A 21,879-nucleotide genomic window follows, 5' to 3' on the forward strand; every position below is an offset into this window, starting at 1 on the left:
TGAGCAGAAGACATGAGAGCATGGATACAGTATGTCAGTGATTACATCATAAAGTGTGTTTCCATAAAAAAAAGTCATACACAAAAGACACCATCACCCTGTGTACCCCTTGGTGGCTTTGAATTCACTGGACCATGCAAAGATCCATATCTAGCTGTCAGTTCTAAGTCTACAGGAGGGGAAAGGACCCTTGAATAAGATGGTCATAAGAGTCAAGAGTTACAAATCAATTTTTATTCATAAGGAATACAATTTACAAAAAACAGGCATAAAATGAACAACTAAAATGGTATAAAAAATGAAAAACAGTAACAAGAATATATAACTATGATATAACAAAAAGAAAACTTCAATGAAAATCATAACCAAAAATATTTCTTAACAGCATTTTCTTAATGAACATTTAGAAACACAGTTGTAGTGCTGTTTCTCCTCTAGGACACGAGATTTCAAGGCAGTCCCCTCAGATGTCTCTCAAATGGTGTTGTCGGTATGAGAGAGGAGAAAGACCTCAATGAGACAGGCTGGCATACGGATACATAAATTTAGGGTCTCTATACAATGAGGAAATTAACTGAGAAGAAGAATATTCTCCCCAAAAAAGTCTTTGACTGTTGAGGATTGTCGTCAGCAGGGAACTCCTGACAGAGAAACTCACTCTTCAGGGGGCTGTCTTCCTGGGATCTGTCCTATTCCATGTCTCCTGCAGTTCCTGAGACCTGGGAGGAGAAGGCAGCTATTAAGACACTGATTTGGTGGGGACACGCATACCAGCTGTCAAGTTGCTGCCTTCTGTCCCTTCAGCTGCATTGCAGAGACAGCACTGATCTTTTCACTGAAATCATTGCTGATATCTCTGCAGCCTGGGGAAAGTCACCAACAACCCTCACAGTACTGTGGGAGAACAAGCTGCTCCTCAAACTTCTACCAGTGAAAACCAAGAACGGGGAAAGGAGAAGAGACCTAATTGTGTTGCAGGAAGAAAGGAGAAGGCCACATGATACTGAGATCAAAGCCAATGACCAGGACTCATTTGCCATTTGCACTTGGTTCTTATCCCTACAAGGTGCTTCCAACCATCACATGACCCCTGTATGACCTTTGTCACACGACCAAGAACTCGTTCAAAACTCTTCATAGCATCCAATCTATGACAGGGAGATGCAGTCATGTGATATGTTATTCCTCTGTCACCATTTCTGGACTGCAGTTTCAAAAAGGGCAGAGAAGTATAATTGCCAATAATTCAGTTTCTGGAGAGTGGTTAACATCCCAGAATACTTGTGCATAGACAGAGCCATGAATAACTCTATCACATGAGGTGGGTGACTGATTGGGTGTGGGGAGATTAGAAAGATGATAGGGGAAGCAAAGATGTATCCAATAGGCAAATGGTATCAGACATTGTTAATCTGACTCACCTGCTTTTTCCTACCACATTTTGCTGGGTCTGGAGGTTGCTGGTCTTCTCCTGTTCGTCTTCAGCATTCGGGTTCAACTCAAACAAATATCGCTGTAACTCCTTGCTCTCCTGCTTCAATGTGACCAACTTCTTCTTCATACATGCCTGGTCCATCAGGAGCCGGCTGTGCAGGTTGCTGGAAACACACTCTGCATAGTAAGATCCTGAAGCTTCTTCCTCCCATTCCAACGGCCAAATCCCACAAAGTCCACCAGGACCCAGATACCCATAAAGACTTCAAGAATACATCTCCATACATGTAAGGCTGCTGCACAAACAGCAAACGGCCAATCCAGGGAAGAATAAATTGTTCCTGTGACCCAAGCACCAATTAGAGTCCATGTCTCTCCAAAAGAACAAGGGATCTACAACTACCCATGAGAGCCCAATGCATCGGGGCAACATCAATTAGTAGGCGGCAAATAACCACAAGAGAACAGTAGAACCAAGGGAGGTCATGTAAACCATGTGGTCCACACATTGAGCTTTGTTAAACCTGGTATGACCCCAGAGCCGCAGGTTGGCCTAATAACACTCTGATGCCTGAATCAGTGTAGTTCTATCCAGAGCCTTCTAAAGATGCATAGACACTGTGGTGATAACTGACAGTCCCTTATGGAACTGAATCTGAGTCCAAAAGACCCACGGCACAGTGATATTCAAACAACAGAAGACATGGACACAGAGCTACAGGCTCTCCAGTCCAGAACAAAGAGAGGCGGGAATGGATATTCCACAAGTGATGGGCCCTTCTGACAAGTACTTACCGATAGAAGTTAATCTCCTTCTTGAGCTCCTGAAATTTCTCACGATGTTCAATGTTCTTTGTGTCTAAGTTGTGCAGTAATGACATGACCTCTTTCTCCTTTATCTTCAAGTTTTCATAAAATGGATTTGGCCTGAAGTAGGGGCTGGCCCCAGGAAGATAGAACCCAATGAACATCGAGGTTTAGGATTAGAGGAACTCAGGCTGTGTCCTGTACTACCCCAGCCCTGGAAGGACACTTTCTGAATTCTACATATTTGGATCTTCTTCAGCTTCAGAAACTTGGAATTGTGTGCCCAGGACAACAGAAGCTAAGCACCCAGATAAAGGGTCCCCTGGCTCACATTTTTCAATCAGGAGGGCTGGATCTGCATTCAAACCTGTTATGCTGTCAAGAGCCTAGGCCACAGAGCTTACCCAAACACACACACACACACACACACACACACACACACACACATCCAGAAACCTCTGATTTCATTTTTCCTGTTTTGACAAGTGGAATGCTACAAGCCGAATAACTAATATTCTAGAGGCAGACAGTACACATAATTCTGGAGATGAGACCAGATATTGCCACAAACTTATAATCTGCCCAAGGCATACAAATGTATAGACAAATGTGACTACACAGGCAAAGAACTGTGCTGTTGAAAGTGGGGCTTCCAAAATAAAGCACTTACACCTCCATGAAACTATTATAAAGGTAAATCCTGAGGTCAAAAAACAGACCCCTAAATTCCAAAGGTGGAGGGATAGAGAAACATATAAAGGTTGTGCATATGCATGCAGACCTGTGCACACACAGACACACAAACTGGGGCACACCCACAAGAAAAAAAAAGTAAGTTCTCCAGCTCCGAAAAAAAGAACCAAAAAAAAAAAAAAAGAAAAAGAAAAGAAAAGTAAACAGACTCAGAGAATGAGAAAGAGAGACAAATATGGAAAGAGCACAATGAGAATCAGTAGAAATGCATGCACCATTACTGTCTCAGAGTGTAAGGCACAGAGACAAGAAGGAGCAGGCCAGAGCCTCAGGCCTTCTACTTAAGCATTGATATGAACACTGTGGGTCCTGTCACCTAAGGCTGCTGCCAGGAGATGATAGCGTTCAGTCACCTTCCTAGCAAGTACAAACACTCTCCACAAACTCACAGCACCTAGAACCTTGCAAAACTACCACCTGTCAAGGGCTTTCCAATTGTACACTGGGAACTCATGCTCCAGTGACTTTATCCCTGAAATCTTCACTCAGATTGCAAGTTCAGATTTTCAACAGGCAGAATCAGAGAGTCCATTTTCAATCTCACTCCTCAGTAAGGGTCAGGTTCTGAATCTCCTCTCTATGGGAGATGAGGTTTAGAACAAGGTCGTTTGTTTGGAGCAATGCATACCTCTTGCTCATGGATCCACCTGTCACATAAAGGAGGCGATCTGTCAGCTCATTTCTCTCCTTGGTAGTTAGCTCCAGTTCTCTATTCAGCCTCTCCTCTTCCTCGTTGGCCTGCACCTTGTTTAGGACATTTTCAGGGGATGACGTCTGTCTGCAGGCTGCTGTAGGTAGAAGAACACAAGTGAACCCTCATGGGGCGAATGCATAGAGCATACACAGACCACAGTGAGGTCCAAACAGGAGAACATGCTTGGAAGCCAGTGTCACTGCAAGGAGTTTGGTCTATGTGAAAGAGGCATCCTAAGTGGATCACAGTTCCCCCACTACTATATAGAGACCAAGAGATGTAAGCAGCCAGGTGTTCCCTATGCCCGCCCACACAGGCTTACAAGTACCAGAGAGATGCCTTCTCCAGGATTATTATCAGGTACGCAGGCTACAACCTGGTTTCAGGACCCTACCCCTCTGGTTTCAGAAGTCAGATCATCAATTCAGCATCCACAATGACTTGATTGATCAGGGATACTCAGATATCCTACACTGTTACTCTAATCCAATAACTTTGCATTAAAAAGTCATGTAGGGGGAGGACATGGTCAACAGATTTATTAATTCCCCCTACTGAAATGACAAATGCCCCAGAAGTGCCAATAGGTTACAGGCTCTTTCTCTACCTGCTCCATATAGTTTGGCTACTGTAGAAAAATATCTGCCACACAGAACCTCTAATATATGAAGGTAAGATTGGCCCCGTCAGCCAGAGGTAGTCAAAGGAGTTCTAAGAATATAAGGTCATGCCAGGAGCACAGTTCTCTCCCTCTTACTACTGTCAGATAGTCACTGAATTAAAAGAAGCAATGAAAGTGAAGTACATTGATGCCCTGTTTAATTCAGAAAAGTTATACCCTCCATGACTACTTATGGTGTTATTATATCAATTTAACATACCGAATGCACTGTAAAAGTAAAGACTAGAAGTTCACCCAATAATAGCATAGGCATTGCCATATCCTCCATGTGGTTATGGAGAAACTAATAATGTGAAAACCCTGACTTTCAGGAATTGTGATAATCATGGAATTCAATATCTGTGGAGATGTTCCAGTAGTTGTGGCCCATTGCTATAAAGGCCAGCTGAAGTCCCCCACATTCACCCCTGAGAGGAAGCTCAACATACACTGCCCAGAACTTACTCCACATTCCCCATGTCCTGTGTCCATCATTACCTTTAGGTTTCGTTTGCTTCACTCTAGACTCTTCTCTATCAACATCAACTCTCCCAAAGCGCCTGAGAAGACGGGCAAACATGCCTGTGGATATATCCTTTGGACACTAAGAGAAAAAGTAGGGAATTGTTTGTCACAACGATACTGGTGACATCACAGGGATTCCAAGGTCTCTCTAGGAGACAATAGAATGTCCACGAAGGGACGGCTGATGTCATGGATAACAGACTTTGCCTCCTTGCTAATGTTCTCCCTGTACTGAGCAAAAGCTGATGGACCCTTTTCAGGGGACTTCCCTGTGGCATAGCCACTGAGCACCACATGCTTCCAAAGCCAAATTTGGCTCTAGGCTTGATTGGAAAAACCTAAGTCATTGCTATGTTTCTAAATGAGTGCTTCCTCCCCAATCCCTGCACAGAAATGTTTCATCCTACCTCAAATTCTCCTCAGTCAGCAATATTACCCATTAAAGATTACTGAGAAATCACACCAGTTCCTATAAGTAGCCAAAGAGGTCTCCTGTCTCATCATGTGCAGGTGCATGAAATCACACCCAGAAATAGCCTGTAGGGTAGGTTGCGATGTGGGTGTGTGTTATAGGTACAACCTGAAGCTTTGTGCTTAACATTTGACAGTTGCCACCAGATTCCTTAGGAGAAAGAATTGCATTCATTATGGTCCTGGCAACAATGTGGTGATCTGTTAGCAGAGGAAACTGAAATATTGGATCCACCAGTGAATGCACCCTCAGGCTGAGTGTGGGGCTCTCCTCTTTGCACTTAAGTTACCAAAGTAGGATTGCTTACAGGCCTCTCTAAGCTATAACGTCTGATTTCATCTGAAAAATAAAATAGTCAGCAGATGTTGGGGGGGATGCAGCCAAAGGAGTAGGACAAGCCTAGAGACATAACTCAGTGGACAGAGTAAGAAACAAGCATCTTCACTCCTGTTTCATGGATCACCCCACAAAACACAAAAGCATCTATCCTACTTAAAAAAAAAAACCAAGTTATTTTATTGAATGCATACACTAATACTGTTTACAGTATTGGTAGCAAAGCTCATATTTTGGTGGCAGATCCATGACTTGAACTATCTTCCTGACAACATATAAAACAATAAATAAATAAATAAATAAATAAATAAATAAATAAATAAGAAAAAACAGAAAAATAAAAAAACACAAAAAGCACAAGCCTTTCATGTGAAGTTACAGAAGAGTGATCCAGTGGTCACTTCTGACCAGGCCATTTTAGCTATGACAGTGTATAGTGACCCTTAATTTGATGGGTCCTATATAAAGCTTTGTGCAATATTGTCATTTTAACCAACCTCATCCAGAACATACATAACAACACAGGATATGATCACAATGTCCTTGCCGTGTATCAAGTTATTTTTCTATGTCCTTGATTGTCAGGCATATTACAGCAACAATCTGAGATGGCTGGTAGACTTGGAAGAAAGTAGATATGAAAGATGCCCGTTTGATATCAGTACAGCCATTTCTTACGAATGAGAATCTTTTAAGCTGGCCCTCGCTTAGCCCCTACACATTAGACAATAGAACAGAAAGTACAGAAAGCACATTCCCACCCACTCTCTAGGAAGCTGCTGGACCATAAGAACAGAGGGTACAGAACATATTTACTGCAGGGCAATTAGAAGACAGGAAACATCTCTGGGAAGCTGACTGACCACTATAGAAGTGAGATGTCCTTGGTACTGAATGCAGCTGTGCTATAGGCTGACATAGCTATAGCCTTTTCCTGGGAACTCCAGAAGAGAAACACCTGCCAAGACAGATATCCTTGGTCCTTGTCCTGGGAACCCCAGGATAAGAAAACATATATCAAGTCAGACGTCCTTTGTACTGAAATAGCTGCATTGCTGTGGTTACAGCCTTATCCCAGGAATTCCAGGATGAGAAACATCTGCCTAGTTATCCTTGGCACGAAATAGCTGAGCTAAGGAAACTGTGTAATCTTAACTGACTATTTAAGCTGTATATTTCTGTTGTTTGAGGCTCCTCACATTCCTCCTGTGTGAGGACCGTGTCGAGCCCCAGTGCATTGGTATCCCAAAGTAAACTTCTTGTTTTTACATCAAGACTGAGTCCTGTGTGTTCATGGGGTGGTGATTGTCCTCAGGACTGGAGCGAGAGTCTCCTCTGTCTGAGGGTCTTTCAGATAAAGCTATAGTTGTGGGTTACACACCTCAGCTCTCATTGGCTAATGCTGTCCTCACAGTCCTTGGAGGCCCCTTTGTAAGACTACCTGTTGGAAAGTGGAAGCAGCTTTATTTGAGCTCAAAGTGAACCTGATGAGCAACGTAGAGGACAAGATGGGGTAATTGAGAACCTGTCTAAAACCAGCACAGAAACCCACCCTCCATTCAAAGCATCATCTACCAATTCTTGAATTTTTACCATTCTCTGCCAACCAGTCTTTCATTCAGGAAAGGTAGAAAAGAACTGGAAATGATCTTTGTATTCTAAGGACCTCGATCTGTCTTTCCTTAGGTCCACGTTAAGAACAAATGAAATGGGTATCACCATCTGAATAACTTAATATTACCTACTCAGCATTTCTAGCCTAATACTGTGCCTATGGCAATCTCAAGCTTCCCTGAGTGTTGCTGTCCCAGCAAGAAGAATGAAGAACTGAGGTCAATCCCCAGTGAACCTTTCAAGGGGTTAGTAGAAAGCCATCAGAGATACTGCACTTCTTTGTCCTTAGATTAAATCAAGATGATACAACGTGAATCTAGTGTGCTATTCAACCATACATCTTCCTCACAACCCCACCTATCTGAGTTCATTGCTTGGCAGAATTCATGCCCCACCATCCTAGATATTTCTTGATTCATTGCTGCCAAGGGCCAGGTTTCCTGAGTTTTGTTTTTTATAGAATTGGGTGTAGTCAATCATAGTTGCCCTCTGTAAGAAATGACAAATATCTATAATAACTGAATATTCTGAAGGTTTTTATACTGGTTTTATTATACATGTAACTATGAAAAGAAAACATACATATTTGATCAATGAAATGAGTAAGATTGATTTAATGAACAGAAAAATGGATGGTACTTCAAAACTTCCATGATTACATATTATCTATTTAATTCCCTCCACAATAGCAAGAAGCGGACATTATTATTTACTTAAACCGAGAAAATATTAATTGTTTGGCCTGCTTTTCTGAGCTTCCTTAAGGTATAGTTAATTGACAGAGCTGTGGTTTAAAATTAGGGTCCATATTGTTCTGTTTTAAATGTGTGACTTTTCTTTCTATTTTTTTCTCCATCTTTATTAAATTGGGTATATCTTATTTACATTTCAATTGTTATTACCTTTCTGGGTTTCCAGGCAAACATCCCCCTAACCCCTCCCCCTCCCCTTCTCTATGGGTGTTCCCCTCCCCATCCTCCCCCCATTACCACCCTCCCCCCAACAAGCCCCTTCACTGGGGGTTCAGTCTTGGCAGGACCAAGGGCTTCCCTTTTATTTCTAGTGGGTGCTGCTCTCCCTGCTCCGTGGGAAGTGGATGGGGGGAAGGCCCGGGCCTGAGGTGAGTTGGAACTGGGGTAGAAAGCATAGGGTCTCCTAGGTGAGAATGCCAAACCACCACTGCTGCTGCAGCCACCATGGAGAAGCCCTTGTTCCTGCTGCAGGGAGGAGAGTCTGGTGGCCACAAGATGGCTGAAGGGGAGCTGAGAGTGGAAAGCTTCATCACCTGCCTGCTGGAGGTATGAGGATATCGTCCGGAAAAAATTGTGCAGATGACTGGAGCAGAAGTCCGAGGGCTGTGTATCACGTCTCGTGAAATCTTTCTTAGCCAGCCAACAGCTGTGAACACAGGTTTCTTTTGGAGCGCAGGCCTGTGCAGGCTGAGAACCTAGGTGGGACAGTTCAAGCTACCCTTTTTCCATGGCCAATCTCAGATCATATTCAGAAAGTATTTCTTGGGCTAAAGAGATGGCTTAGTGGTTAAGAGTACTGACAGCTCTTCCAGAGGTCCTGAGTTCAAATCCCAGCAACCACATGGTGGCTCACAACCATCTGTAATGAGATATGATGCCCTCTTCTGGTGTGTCTGAAGACAGTCACGGTGTACTTGTATATAATAAATAAATAAATAAATAAATAAATAAATAAATCTTTAAAAAAAAAGAGTGTTTCTTCCAAATGAGGAATTTCCAATTTATGGAATTGAACTAATGGTGGAAGTGACACAGAGAGTTAAAGTACAGAAGGAATAATCCAGAATGTCCACCAACAGTTGCTGTCACACCAGGACTTTTAAAAGCTCAGCTGCTAGAGAAGCAATGTAGTCTTTGGTTATTCTCAAGCTTAGGTCTTCTAGTCATTATAAGCTGACCATGACACAAAAAGAGTCATCTATATCAAAATAGAGAATAGTAACTAGATTCACCGCACACTATCACATTACTACTGTATTTGAGGTTCTCAGTTAATATCCAAGAACCTGGAAGAGGCCTGGGTCTTGCTACACATACTTATAATTTATGTCCCCATTGTCAGCTGAGATTCTTCATGCAGCCTGGGGTCAAGGAGGTCATCCCACAAAGCACAAAACACCCCCTCTCAGATAAACATGTATGGTTTATTGAATCCAAAACATCCATGAATTTCAGGACACAATTAAATGTTGAAACCTAAGGATAATAGATAGAGAAGAGAATTAAGATTTCTAGTTCATAGATCCAGTAAACACCTTCAACAAATCATAGCAGCAAACCTCCATAAGGTAAAGAAAGAAAAGGCCATAAAGGTACAACAAGCCTACAGAACATCAAACTAATTGTACCAGAAAAATTCCTCCATTCACATAATAATTAAAACGCTAAATGCACAGATCAAGAAAGAACATTAAAAGGGGTAAGGTATAAATATCTAGTATCAAATAAATTCAGACGTATTTGAATTACAGCAGACTTCTCAACAGAGATTCTAAAAGTCAGAAAATCTTGGGCAGATGTAATGCAGACACAGGCTCCTATATCCAGCATAATCCTCAATCACCATAAAAGGAGGAACCAGGATATTTCATGACAAAACCAAATTTAAACAATTCTTTTCTCTAAGAAAGCACAACAGAGGCTAATAGGAGGAAAACTCCAAGACAATGAACTAAACTATACCCAAGAAAGACCAAGAAATTAATCTTCTCTCAATAATTTAAAAAAAGATAAGCACACAAACAAAATTTCACCTATAACCAAAAAAGAAGAGAAAGCAGCAATCATTGGCTTTAATATCTGACCAGATCCTCTTTCCCTAATCCCCAAGCTCCCAGGGGCCAAACTGCCAGCCAAAGTGTATGCAAGGATGCTCTATGGTTCTAGGTGAGTCCTGTAGCCCCACCAAAGGCAGATCCTAGAGGTGTGAGGTGGGAATGGATATGTGTGGGTGCAGGAGCACTGTCACATAGGCAAAGCTGAGCAGAAATGGGATGTAAGGTTTGATGAGGGGCGTGTGGAAAGCAGGACAACAGTTGAAATGTAAATAAATAAAATAACCGATTAATAAAAAATTGCCAAAAATAAAATAACAAGTAAAAAGGTAAATGAAAATTAAACCAAACCAACCAACCAAACAAACAAAAACCCCTGTAGTGTATTGGCCTAATTCTGCTTGTATTTTAATGCTAATTTGTGGAACTCAGGACTGGTTAACCCCAAATAACTGACCCTGCTCCCAGTTAACTGTGATTATAAAGAAGCCAACAGCCAACAGCTGCACAGCAGAGAGATGGGGGAGGTGAGCTTTGAGGGCTTTGCTAGAGAGGATCATGAGGAGGGAAGAAGGAAGTAGAAATTGCCAAAGAATAAAGGAAGAACATGTGTGATGGAGAGGAGAGAGGAAGAGGACAGCAGCCATGGTTAAGAGAGAGGAGAGCCTGGTCCTGAGGGCTGTCCAAGTGGAACAAAAACAGTCAAGATGCTACACAGTCAGTAAGAGCAGCTCTCAGGCGAGCAGAGATCACCAGAGACCCCAGACCAACAAGATACGCAAGCATAACTCCATCCAAACTCCCTCTCAATATCCCGTGTCCTCCATGGGTCTGGCCTCAGCGTGTGTCCTGCGTCAGCACATGTGTCTGTCTCAGCTGACATCACTCTGCCCATCAGCCCGAGCCCCAGGAAACAGCGAGAAACTACAGCAGCCCACCAGAAGGTTTTTTGCTGTGGTTCTATGAAGTCCCAACAAATGCAGCTCAACTACAGAATGCAAGGCAGACCAATGCATGTGTGTCCTTAGTGCAGAACCCTTCATCATGTGTCCTTTCACATGCGTGCTTTAGCAGAACATCCTTTTACCTGTGTCTACCTCAGTTAAATGTTCCTTCACACATCTTCCTTAGCCTTTCACCTGTGTCCGCTTCAGGGAACCACTCCTTCAGGTGTAGAATTTCTCAAGATTAGCAAACTGCATACAGAACATTCAGAACAAATCAAGGTGTGTGGTCAGCATGTCCTTGAGCCAAGTCCCTTCTCCTTGTCAGTGACAGCAGGCGTGATACAGCAACAATATGAAATGGCTGGCAGACATGGAACAAAATAGCAAAGCTATTCTGGGGGATGTCACACCATACCAGCCACCAGCTCAGCTGAATTTTTAAGTTTTGATGTTACAAGTGAATATACTTGACCTTCAAAAACTGAGAGAGCCCACTTTTAATATGAACTATATAATCTAGGCCAAGACCGCCTCTAGGGCAAAGGCCCTCAGCCTGTGGGTCGTGACCCACACAGGGTCTCCTATCAGATAGTTTATACTACAATAAAGATTCATTACAGTAGCAAATTTACAGTTGTGAAGTAGCGACAAAATAATTTTGTAGTTGGGGTCACCACAGCATGAGGAACTGTTCTAAAGGGTTGAGGCCATAGGAAGGTTGAGAAACACTGCTCTAGGAAATTATGTTTTCTTTCTCTTTCATATTTTTCAGACAGAATCTCAAACTGTAGCTGAGATTGGCTTGGCTTGGAACATGTGTGTAGTTCATGCTGGCATCAGACTTATGGCAATTCTCCTGCTTCAGCCTCCTACTCAGGAGCCTACCAGGGTGAGATCACAACCACGGGTAATGGGATTGCTGTTCTTGGTTGTCAACTTGAGTGTACCTGGAATTAACTAATGCCAAATGGCTTGACGCCCTGTGAGGGGGATCTCTCTCTCTCTCTCTCTCTCTCTCTCTCTCTCTCTCTCCTTCCTTCTTTCTGTTTTCCTCTCTTCAACCCCCTCCTCTTGGTCCTCCTCCTCTTCTTTGTTTTTTTGAGACAGGGTTTCCCTGTGTAGCTCTGGCTGTCCTGGAATTCATTTTGTAGACCAGGCTGGCCTTGAACTCAGAGATCCACCTGCCTCTACCTCCTGGATGCTGAGGCTAAAGGCATAAGCACCATTGGATTTTTTTTCTTAATTAAATTTTCTGAAGCAAGAAGACCTAATTGTAATCCAAATCTTGGAGATCAGAAGATAAATCTTTAATTCAGATCTTTTGAGATGGAAAGGCCCAAATCTAATCTGGACCACACCTTCTTTTTTCTTTTTATTTTTTTCATCTTTATTAACTTGAGTATTTCTTATTTACATTTCGATTGTTATTCCCCTTCCCGATTTCCAGGCCAACATCCCTCAACCCTTTCCCCTCCCCTTCTATTTGGGTGTTCCCCTCCCCATCCTTCCCCCATTAGCGCCCTCCCCCCAACAATCATGTTCACTGGGGGTTCAGTCTTGGCAGGACCAAGGGTTTCCCCTTCTGCTGGTGATCTTACTAGGCTATTCATTGCTACGTATGCAGTTGGAGTCCAGGGTCAGTCCATGTATAGTCTTTGGGTAGTGGCTTAGTCCCTGGAAGCTCTGGTTGGTTGGAATTGTTGTTCATATGGGGTCTTAACCCCCTTCAAGCTCTTCCAGTCCTTTCTCTGATTACTTCAACGGGGGCCCCGTTCTCAGTTCAGTGGTTTAATGATGGCATTCAGCTACGTATTTGCCGTATTCTGGCTGTGTCTCTCAGGAGAGATCTACATCCAGTTCCTGTCGGCTTGCACTTCTTTGCTTCATCCATCCTATCTAATATCTGTATAGGTATGGGCCATATGTGGGGCAGGCTCTGAATGGGTGTTCCTTCTGCCTCTGTTCTAAACTTTGCCTCCCTATTCCCTGCCAAGGGTATTCTTGTTCCCCTTTTAAAGAAGGAGTGAAGCATCTGCATTTTGGTCATCCTTCTTGAGTTTCATGTGTTCTGTGCATCTAGGGTAATTCGAGCATTTGGGCTAATATCCACTTATCAATGAGTGCATACCATGTGTGTTTTTCTGTGATTGGGTTAGCTCACTCAGGATGATATTTTCCAGTTCCATCCATTTGCCTATGAATTTCATAAAGTCATTGGTTTTGATAGCTGAGTAATATTCCATTGTGTAGATGTACCACATTTTCTGTATCCATTCCTCTGTTGAAGGGCATCTGGGTTCTTTCCAGCTTCTGGCTATTATAAATAAGTGTGCTATGAACATAGTGGAGCATGTGTCTTTGTTATATGTTGGGACATCTTTTGGGTATATGCCCAAGAGAGGTATAGCTGGATCCTCAGGTAGTTCAATGTCCAATTTTCTGAGGAATCTCCACACTGATTTCCAGAATGGTTGTACCAGTCTGCAATCCCACCAACAATGGAGGAGTTTTCCTCTTTCTCTACATCCTTGCCAGGATCTGCTGTCACCTGAGTTTTTGATCTTAGCCATTCTGACTGGTGTGAGGTGAAATCTCAGGGTTGTTTTGATTTGCATTTCCCTTGTGACTAAAAATGTTGAGCATTTCTTTCGGTGTTTCTCAGCCATTCAGCATTCCTCAGCTGTGAATTCTTTGTTTAGCTCTTAGCCCCATTTTTTAAATAGTGTTATTTGTCTCCCTGAGGTCTAACTTCTTGAGTTCTTTGTATATTTTGGATATAAGCCCTCTATCTGTTGTAGGATTGGTAAAGATCTTTACCCAATCCGTTGGTTGTTGTTTGGACCACACCTTCTGCTGGCTCATATCAAGGACATGGAAAAAGGAAGTTTGCTTTATTAATTTTCCTTCTTCTTCAGGATACCTGCATGTACTGAAGACCAGCTGAAATATCCAGCCTTATGGACAAAACCGTTGAGGTCCTGGAGTTGCCCCATAAACCACACAAACTCTGACCTCACTTAGACAGGGATGGTTTATTGAATGCCCACTGTAAGACTGATCATCAGAGACGTAGCTGAGAATTTGTCAGGCTAGGACTCTGGACATTTTTCTATGTCAGTTTATAAAGACTAAAATGTGAGCTCATAGGCAGGTGCTGGAAGGGCTGTCTGGTTGTCAGCCCTGACTCAAGCCATTTTAGACAACAAAGGTTCATACTGACTTTTTATCTGTTTAAAGATTTATTTATTTATATATAAGTATACTGTAGCTGTCTGCAGACACAGCAGAAGAGGGCATCAGGTCTCATTACAGATGGTTGTGAGCCACCACTGGGATTTGAACTCGGGACCTCCGGAAGAGCAGTCAGTGCTCTTAACCATGGAGCCATCTCTGCAGCCCTCATATTGACCTTTAATTTTATTGGTCCTACATGAAGCTTATAATTATGAAATTTAAGATTAAGAAACCTCACAACATAAAGAACTTCTTTCCAGTGGTTCGAGAATGGGTGGGTGGGGGAGCACCCTCACGGAGGCTGGGGAAGGGGGTGGAATGCAGGGTTATTGTAGGGGAAACTGGAAAGGGGGTTAACATTTGAAATGCAAATAAACAAAATAACCAATAAAAAAACATACACAAGTTATGTGATCATTCCTGACCCTGCTCTGAGTTAAATTATTTTCAGACAACCATGACAGGCAGACATATTACAGCAAGAATATGAACTATCTGGCAGGCATGGAACAAAACGGCTACAGCTATGCTAGGGGGATTGGCTTCAACAGGGGCAACTACTGCATTTTAGACCTTCCATTCCTTGTTGAATTAGCTGTACCACAGCCTATAAACCATTCTAATAAATTTTCTTTCTCTATATACAGTCATTCTAGGAGGGATGATTGGTTATGCATTGTTAAATGCAATGCTGATCACGAAACCCCATCACTTCCACAGCAATATGCAAGTGTAAGTATGTTACTGAACAATTGAACAGAAATTAAAATTTACTGCATTTATTGCGTGTATCAGAAGGCATAGGGAACACCTGGCTGCTTATATCTCTTGGTCTCTATAGAGTAGTGGGAGAACTGAGACCCACTGAGGAGGTCTCTTAAGCGAAGACCAAACTCCTTGCAGTGACACTGGATTCCAGGCTTGTTGTCCTGTTTAGGCCTCACTGTGGTCTATGTACAGTCTATGCATTCTCCCCATGCAGGTTCACATGGACTGAACTCAGAAAGCTGGGGTTGGCAGAAAGATGCATGGTTAAATAGCCCACCAGGTTCACATTGTATCAGCTTGATTTAATCTAAGGACAAAGAAGTGGAGTTTCTCTGATGGCTTTCTTCTAACCCCTTGAAAGGATCACTGGGGTTTGACCTCAGTACTTCATACTTCTTGCTGGGTCAGCAACACTCAGGGAAGCTTGAGATTGCCATAGGCACAGTATTATGCTAGATATACTGAGTAGATGATACTAAGATGTTCAGATGGTCATACCCATTTGCATGAGTTCTTAATGTGCACCTAAGGAAAGAGAGATCAAGGTCTTCAGAATAGGAAGATCATTTCCAGTTCTTTTCTACAATTCCAGTCTGAAAGACTGGTAGGGAGAGAATGGTAGATAATCAAGAATTCATAGATGATGCTTTGAAGGAAGTGTGGGTTTCTGTGCTGGTTTAGACAGGGTCTCAATTATCCCATGTTGCCCTCTTCCTACCTGGCCAGGTTCACTTTGAGCTCAGATAAACCTGCTTCTACTTTCCAGTAGACAGTCTTACAAGAGTGGCCTCCAGGCACTGTGAGGACAGCATTAGCCTTTGACAGTTGAGGTGTGTAACCCACAACTATAGTTTTAGCCACTTTGTTCCATGTTTACCAGCTATTTCAGATTGTTGCTGTCTATGGCTGACAATCACGGACACAGAAAAATAACCTGATAGAGAGCAAGGACATGGTGATCACATCCTTTCCTGTTCTGTATGTTCTGGATGAGGCTTGTTAAAATTCCAATATTGCAGAAAGCTTTATATAGGACCCATCACATTAAGCATCCCAGTGCACTGTTCTATCTAAAATGGCCTAATCAGAACTGACCACCAGATCACACTTCCTGCAATCCTCATATGAGAAGCTTGAGCTTTTTGTTTTGACTTTTTTCTTTCTTTCTTATTTTTTGCTGTATAAGTTGAGAGGAAGATATTTGGGGCCATGGATCTGCCCCCAAAATCTGGGGTATGGATCTGATCAATCAGTGTTGGTGTGTGCACTCAATACAGTATCCATTTTTTACTGTGACAGATGCTTTTGTGTTTGTGGGGAAGCCCATGACCCAGAGCACAAGTGCTGGATCCTTGCTCTATCCACGTAGTGATGTGTATAGCCTCGTCCTACACCTTTATCTGCACCCCCTATATCTCTTGACTATTTTATTTTTCTGATAGAGGCTCAGCTTCTGATAGAAGGCCTGTCAGCAGTGCTCCTTTGGCGACATTGGCGCAGAAAGGAGAACCCCACAAGCAGCATGAGGTTCCCTTCATTGGTGGCTCCAATATTGCACTTTTGTCTGCCAACTGGTCTCCACACTGTTCCTAGCACCATAAAGACTTCAACTCTTTTAACTAAGGAATTTTCTGGCAATTGTCAATTGCTAAGCACACGACTTCATGAGTGTTCCCCTAACACACACCCATGTTGTAACCTACCATGCAGACTATTTCTTGATGTGATATAAAGCACCTGTACATAATGAGACAGGAGAACTTTTGACTGCATATTCAAGCTGGTATGAAATCTCAGGAAGTTTTAATGGCTAACATTGGTGAATGAGGACAATTTGAGTTAGTGAGACATTTTTTGGGAAAGATTTGAAAGGAAACATTCATTTAGATGCATAGGAATTACTAAGGTTTTATAATCAAGCCTTGAGGAAAATTTGGCTTTGGAAGCAGGAGATGCTCAGTGGCTCTCCCCAGGAAAGTCTCCTGGAAAGGGCACCTCAGCTTATGCTCAGTACAGGGAGAACATTAGCAGGAGGCAAAGTCTGCTCCCCATGACATCAGCTGTCCCTTCTTGGACATTCTATTGTCTCCTAGAGAGTTCTGGCATCCTCTGTGATGTCACCAGTGTTGTAGTGACGACCAGTGCCCTAGTTTCTCTCAGTCTGAGTCTGGCGGTTACAAGCTAAGACATGTTTTCCCGTCTTCAAAAGCGTTTTGGGAGGGGGAACATCGATTGTGGAGAGACTAGAGTGAAGGAGTCTGGCCTTTCGTCTCAAAGTAATGATGGACAAAGACAGCACTTCTGGGGAATGTTGAGTAAGTTCTGGGCAGTGTATTTTGAGCTTCCTACCGGGGGGCTGCAGGCTTAAGCTGACCTTTTTAGCAATGGGCCACAACAACTGGAGCATCTGAAAAGGAATTGAATTTCCATGAATATCACAATTCCTTAAAGTCAAGGATTTCAGAACTTTAGTTTCCCCATCCCCACTGGGAGGATATGGTAAGGCCAATGCTATTATTCTGTGAACTTCTGGTCTTTACTTTTCAGTGCATTTGTTATGTTACATTGATATAATAACACCATCAGTATTCATGGAGGGTCCACCTTTTCTGAGTTTAGACAGGGCAGCAATGTATTTCACTATCACTGCTTCTTTAAATACAGTGGATATCTGACAGTAGTAACAGGGAGAGATTGTGCTCCAGGCAATAACCTTATGTTCTTAGACCTTCTCTGATTTCTTCTAACTGGCAGGGTCATCGTTTGCTTTATATATTAGAGGTTGTATGTTACAAAATTTTTTTTTCAATACCAAAACTATTTGGAACGTGTAGACCAAGATTCAGCCTGTAACCTATTCACACTTCTGGGGCATTTGGTATTTCTCATAGGGACACTGATAAGTCTGTTGAACATATCCTACCTGGAAATGCGTTTTAAATCCATGTTTCTAAAATACCAAAAGTATTTGGAACATGTGGACCAAGATTCATCCTGTAACCTATTGGAACTTCTCGGGCATTTGGTATTTCAAATAGGGGAACTGATAAGTCTGTTGACCATGTCCTCCATGGAAATGTGTTTTAAATCCAAAGTTGTTGGCCTAGAGTATCAGGGTAGGACATCTGAGTGTCTCCAATCACTCAAGTCTTGTGGATGGTGAATTTATCATCTGAGTTCGAACCCACAGGGGTGAGGGTCCTGAAACCAAGCTGTACCCTGTTCAGCTGATGATAATCCTGGAGAAGCCATCTCCGTGGTCCATGTAAGCACCTGATGTCCGGCATAGGGAACACCTGGCTGCTTACATCTCTTGGTCTCTATAGAGTAGTGGGAGAACTGAGATCCACTGAAGAGGCCTCTTAAGCATAGACCAATCGCCTAGCAGTGACACTGGGTTCCAGGCTTGTTCTCCTGTTTAGGCCTAACTGTGGTCTATGTACACTCTATGCATTCTCCCCATGCAGGTTCACTTGTGTTCTTCTACCTACAGACGCTGGGAGAGAAACATCATCCCCTGGCACTGAACTAAGCGAGAATCAGGCCAAGAAGGAAAAGGAGAGGCTGATTAAAGAGCTGCAGCTCATTACCGAGGAGAGAAATGACCTGAGAGATCGCCTGAGGTTTCTGACAGAGAGATCCATGAAGAACAGGTATGAATCGCTCCAAATGCTCTTGTTTCATTCCTGGGTCTGCAAGGTCACCTTCATCTTATCCTATTAAGGTTTTGGGTTCTAGAAAGCTGTGCCTCCCTAACCACCCTGTGCTAAACCTCACCTCCCATATAGAGGAGATTCAGAACCTTGACCCTTCCTGAGGAGCGAGATGGAAAATGGACTCATCTGCTTCCATTTATTGAAAAGCAGAACTTGTGGTCTGAATGAAGAATTCGGGGATAAAGTCAGGGAGAGTCAGTGTCTAGTGTGCATTTGCAAAGCCCTTGACAGATGGTAGCTTTGCAAGATTGTAATTGCAGTGAGTTTATGGTGAGTCTCTGTACTTGCTAGGCAGGGGACTGAGTGCTGGAAGATCCACGCAGCAGCCTGAGGGGCCTGGTACCAAACTGTTCATCTCAATGCTTGACTAGAAGGTCTCAGGCTCAGGCCTGTTTGTTATTGTCTGTGTGTCTTGCCCTCTGAGACAGCAATGGTGGATGCATTTCTCCTGGTTTTCACAGTACTCTCTGTTTCCATATTTCTCTTTCTCTTTCTCTGACTCTGTTTTTACATTTCTCTTTTTTGTGGGTATTTCTCAGTCTGTGAGTCTGTATGTGCATACATCCAAATGCATATGTACAACATTTATATGTTTATATTTCCCTCCACACTTGGAATCTAGGGGTCTATGTCTTGGCCTGAGTATTTACCTGTAACACATTCATGGTGATGTGAATGCTTTGTTCTGGGAGCCCCACTGTCAACAGCACAGTTCCTTGACTATGTGGCCACGTTTGTCTGTTTATTTGTATTCCTTGTGCAGATTATAATTTTGTGTTGATATAAGGTCTGTTATCAAAACAGGAGAAAAGAAATCACAGGTTTCTGGGTGTGTTGGGGTGGGGGAGCATGGAGAGGTGAGGCCTAGGCTCTTGATAGCTTAACTGGCTTGACTGCAGATTTCCTCTTGATTGAACAAAGGGAGCCAGGGAACCCTCCATTTGGAGGCTGAGATTCTGGTGTCCTGGACGCAGAAAAACACGTTTCTGAAGCTGAAGAAGATCCAATATGTAGAATTCAGAAGGTGTCCTTCCAGGACTGGGGTAGTACAGGACCCACCCTGAGCTCATATATTCCTAAATGCTGATGTTCATTGTATTCTATCATTTGGGGCCAGGCCACACTTCAGGCCAAATCCATATTATGAAGACCTGGAGAGAATGGAGGAGGCGGTCATGTCAATTCTGCACAACTTAGAGATGGAGAACACTGAGATCCATGAGACCAACCATAAGCTGAAGAAGGAGATTACCTTCTCTAGGTAAGTCCTGGTCAGAAAGCCTATCACCTGTGGAATGGCCATTTCTGACTTTCTTTGTTCTGGATTGGACGGTCTTCAGCTCTGGTTCTATCTCTTGTGCTGTTTACACATCAGTGTGCCAGGGTCATTAGGACTCAGTTTTCAGTTCCACAAAAGACTGTTACTCATCCCAGGATTGTCTAGGCATCTTCAGAAGATAGAACAGCACTGATTGAAGTCAGCAGGTTATTAGGCTGACCTGGACCTATGGTGTCATACCAGGTTTTACAAAACTCAGTGTGTGGACCACATGGTTAGCATGACCTTCTCTTGGTTCTACTGACCTCCTTTGAGGGTGTTTGCCCACTACTAATTGATGTTGCCCCCATGCATTGGGCTTTCATGGATAGTTGTAGATCCATGTTCTTTTTGAGAGATGTGGACACTAATTGGTGCTCAGGCCAAACAAATAATTTATTCTTCCCGGAATTTACTCTTTGTGGTTTGTGCAGCAGCCTTATATGTATCAAAATGAATTCTATTAAGTCTTCATGGGTATCTGGGTCCTGGTGGAGTTAGTGGCACTCGGGAGTGGGAATGGGAGAAAGGGGCAGCATGATCTTACTATGCAGACTGTATTTCCAGAAACCTGCTCAGCCAGCTCCTGATGGAGAACACATGTAGGAAGGAGTTGGTCCCACTGAAGCAGGAGAGCAAGGAGGTACATCTTGATTGTGCACTGAACCAGAAATATTTGGTTGACTTCAACAAGAAAGATAAAGACCAGCAACGTCCAGACCCAGCGTCATCTGGTAGGGACGAGCAGCTGTGTTAGCTTAAAAATATCTGATAAAGGTTGCCAATTTGATACATCTTTGCTCTCTCCTACCACCTTTCTAATTTACACTCACAACCAGCCAACCACCTCATGTAATGGAATTGTTCATTGCTCTGCCTATGCACAAGTATTCTGGGAAGCCAACCACATTTCAGAAACTGAATTATTTTGCAAGTATATTTGTCTGCTCTTTTTGAAGCTGCAGTATAGAAATGGTGACAGATTAATAACATACCTCATTATTGCATATCCACGTGATAGATTGGATGCTCTGTAGAGTTTTGAACAAGTTCTTGGTTCTTTGACAAATGACACTCTGTGGTCATGTGACTTCTTGTGTAGGAAGCACCTTTGCGGGATAAGAACAAAGTGCAAATGTCAAATTAGTACTTGTCATTGGTTTTAACCTTGGTGACATATGAACATCTACTTTCTTCCTGCCAACCCAATGAGGTTCCTTCCATTGCCCTGTTCTTGGTTTGCACTGGTATAAGTCTGGGTCCCATATTGGCAGCCCACATTACTTTGAGGCTCTCTGGAGATTTTGCCCTTCCCAAAGAGTTAGCAACAATGATATCAGTTAAAAGGTCCATGTTGACTGTCCAATAGAACTGAGATGGTAGTAGGCAGCCTTCCGACAGCTGCCTTGCATTTCACCACCAAATCAGTGTCTGAAAAACTGCCTTCCTCTCCCAGGTCTCAGAAAGTGCAAGAGAGCTGGAATTGGACACACAGCAGTAAGAAAGCTTCCTGAAGAATAAGTTGCTTTCTCAGGAGTCCCTGATGACAAATATCCTGAATGGTAACAAATTTTTTGGATGAGTATTCTTCCTCAGAGTTAATTTGTCATTGCTTAGAGACCCTAAATTTATATACCACTAAGCCAGCCTGACTGACTGAGGTCTTACTTTCTTCTCAGAAAACAGCACTTGAGAGACAACTTGGGGGACCTCCTTTCATTATGTGTGCAAGAGGAGAAACAGCAATACATCTGTGCTTCTAAATGTTCATTAAGAATGTGCTGTTTAGAAATA

General features: G+C 42.9%; 1 protein-coding gene across 2 annotated transcripts; it reads right to left on the bottom strand.

Annotated features, from left to right (window-relative positions):
* Positions 1–223: 223 nt before the first annotated feature.
* Positions 224–21,771, bottom strand: LOC134483596 (disks large homolog 5-like). 2 transcript variants are annotated; one of them, XM_063278830.1, is made up of 4 exons: positions 21,081–21,771; positions 2,230–3,782; positions 1,436–1,598; positions 224–719 (listed from the first exon to the last, which is right to left on the bottom strand). In XM_063278830.1, the coding sequence occupies exons 2-4, from the start codon at positions 2,403–2,405 to the stop codon at positions 690–692; spliced, it is 369 nt and encodes a 122-aa protein (XP_063134900.1). In that variant the 5' UTR covers positions 2,406–3,782; positions 21,081–21,771; the 3' UTR covers positions 224–689. The 2 variants fall into 2 exon arrangements, with proteins under 2 accessions (XP_063134900.1, XP_063134901.1); XM_063278831.1 differs by lacking the exon at positions 21,081–21,771 and adding an exon at positions 4,848–4,965.
* Between the last annotated feature and the right edge of the window lie 108 nt (positions 21,772–21,879).

This window comes from Rattus norvegicus, chromosome 19 (assembly GCF_036323735.1).
Source record: "Rattus norvegicus strain BN/NHsdMcwi chromosome 19, GRCr8, whole genome shotgun sequence".
Taxonomy (NCBI): Eukaryota; Metazoa; Chordata; class Mammalia; order Rodentia; family Muridae; genus Rattus; species Rattus norvegicus.